Below are 2,012 nucleotides of genomic sequence, written 5' to 3'. Positions count from 1 at the left end.
GCTCTCATTCGTTCAATTCTCGACTATGGTTCAATCATTTGGGAATCCCCATCTTAAAACGGAAATAAAACTTATTGAACGAGTCCAGACTCGATTCCTAAACTATGCAGGCTTCTTATTAAAAATTGAACACCCCCTACACTCATACCAACCTGTCATGGGCGCGCTTAATCTCTTCTCCCTCGAGGAAAGGCGACTAATTGCGGATCGTAACTTCCTTTTAAAATTAATCCAGGGTAAAATTGATGCTCCGCGTCTCCTTGAGCGTATTAGCTTTAGAGTTCCTACCGCCAATACCAGATCAACCAATTCCTTTCACATCCCAACTTCCCGTTCAAACTTTTTATCTAATGATCCTTTTGTTAGAGCTATGCGCAATTTAAATAATAATAATTTTGATATATGGCCTTAAATTTTGTATTTTCCTAACGTGTGTAATTTTCCTATTATAATTATTATTGTTCTTCTTTTTTAGTATATTGTTAACATTATCATTTATGTATATTATTCTTATCACTAACGTTAATTCATGTTATATCGTTATTGCAATATGTAAAAAGCCGTTTGGCGTTTATACAAATAAATTTGAAATTTATTATAGGTACCTATTATAGGTCAATTTTTTTTAAATAGGTACATTAGATAGGTATACCTATACTTAATATGTCTTATACCTAGACTGATCACGTACCGTCTCCGATCAGAATCGTTTTTCTTATCCAGTGATATTATATCATTGAATTCAAATTTAATACTATCCATTATATAGTGACCCACTTGTAACTGTACAGCAGAGCGACATACACTTAACCACCTTTTTTTAATTAAAATTTGTACAATCACAAAAAAAATGATAACTTTCCTTTATATATGTTGAAAAAATAAAAATAAACATACTGAATAACATAAAAATAATACATTTTTTTTAAAGAAATTTCCCTAGAAGTTTGGGAATATTCCTAATACCACATTATTAGTTTTAACCACAGTCATAGATAAGCACAAATATGATTTTATCTTAACATAGGGATAATTCAAATTGAATTGGAAAAAGCTAAGACATTAAACAAAATATGATTAGTTAACTAATATTATGTTATTAATGTAATTAGCTTCTTATCAAACTTGTTAAGCATTTTATCTTTATCGAAAGGTTACTAATTTATTTTATGTTTAATATTTACGTACTTTGCATTTTAAGTTGTTGAATTTAGTAAAGGATTTTTCTTGTAATTTCACTACCGCAGTGTTAAGTATGGGTAATAATATGGGTCCGTTTTTAACCCCTAATATTTTAATTCCGTCACAAGTTAATCCATTTGATAGTTTGTTGTAACTGACACTTATACCTGTCAACAAAATATATTGTTATTACATTATATCTTAAATCATTGATAAATATTATTAGAGTTTTGTACCTTTCTCTGAAAGATTTTCAAATAACGCAGGATTTATATACATTTCTCTTATATAAATTGGAATTTCTATCGGGCCGGTACCTAAATGTTCCAAGAATGGGAACTTTAATAACCCTTCCAAAAAATATATCCAGTCATTTTCCCATTTAACGGAACCTTGGATATCATTTTTATAAATTTTATAATTCGTAATGTTTTTGAATCCCAAATTGAATCCATTATTTTTTAAAATAGAAAATATCTCATTTTCTGATACATAGTCAAGGAAGTCGTGAGTTGTTTTGTCTAAATGTATTGATTTTTCTTCAGTTGTATCCAAGACTTTATCGTTTACAAATCTTATTTCGCCTGATAAAATAACTTCATTGTCGACATCGCACTCAAAAATACCAGATCCCAATTGAATCATTATAGTACAATCAGAGGTGTCTAAAAATTGAAATTAGAAATTTATTGCATTTTTATATATTTAATACAATTATTAAGATATTTACCAGTTGGATGAATTTTGACATTATTTTTGAACCGAAGATTTTGAAATTGAATCGGGTTTTCATACAAACTTTTAGAATTTGTTTCAATACACGTCTTCCA

At 28.7% G+C, this 2,012-nt stretch overlaps 1 protein-coding gene across 1 annotated transcript; it reads right to left on the bottom strand.

Annotated features, from left to right (window-relative positions):
• Window positions 1-1,140: 1,140 nt before the first annotated feature.
• LOC107885467 lies at window positions 1,141-2,004 on the bottom strand. Its single transcript, XM_016809118.2, has 3 exons — window positions 1,913-2,004; window positions 1,419-1,847; window positions 1,141-1,349 (listed from the first exon to the last, which is right to left on the bottom strand). The coding sequence occupies exons 2-3, from the start codon at window positions 1,825-1,827 to the stop codon at window positions 1,174-1,176; spliced, it is 585 nt and encodes a 194-aa protein (XP_016664607.1). The 5' UTR covers window positions 1,828-1,847; window positions 1,913-2,004; the 3' UTR covers window positions 1,141-1,173.
• Between the last annotated feature and the right edge of the window lie 8 nt (window positions 2,005-2,012).

This window comes from Acyrthosiphon pisum, chromosome A1 (genome assembly GCF_005508785.2).
Source record: "Acyrthosiphon pisum isolate AL4f chromosome A1, pea_aphid_22Mar2018_4r6ur, whole genome shotgun sequence".
Taxonomy (NCBI): domain Eukaryota; kingdom Metazoa; phylum Arthropoda; class Insecta; order Hemiptera; family Aphididae; genus Acyrthosiphon; species Acyrthosiphon pisum.
Note: the sequence above shows the minus strand (reverse complement) of the source record. Positions and strands in the feature narration are given on the sequence as shown.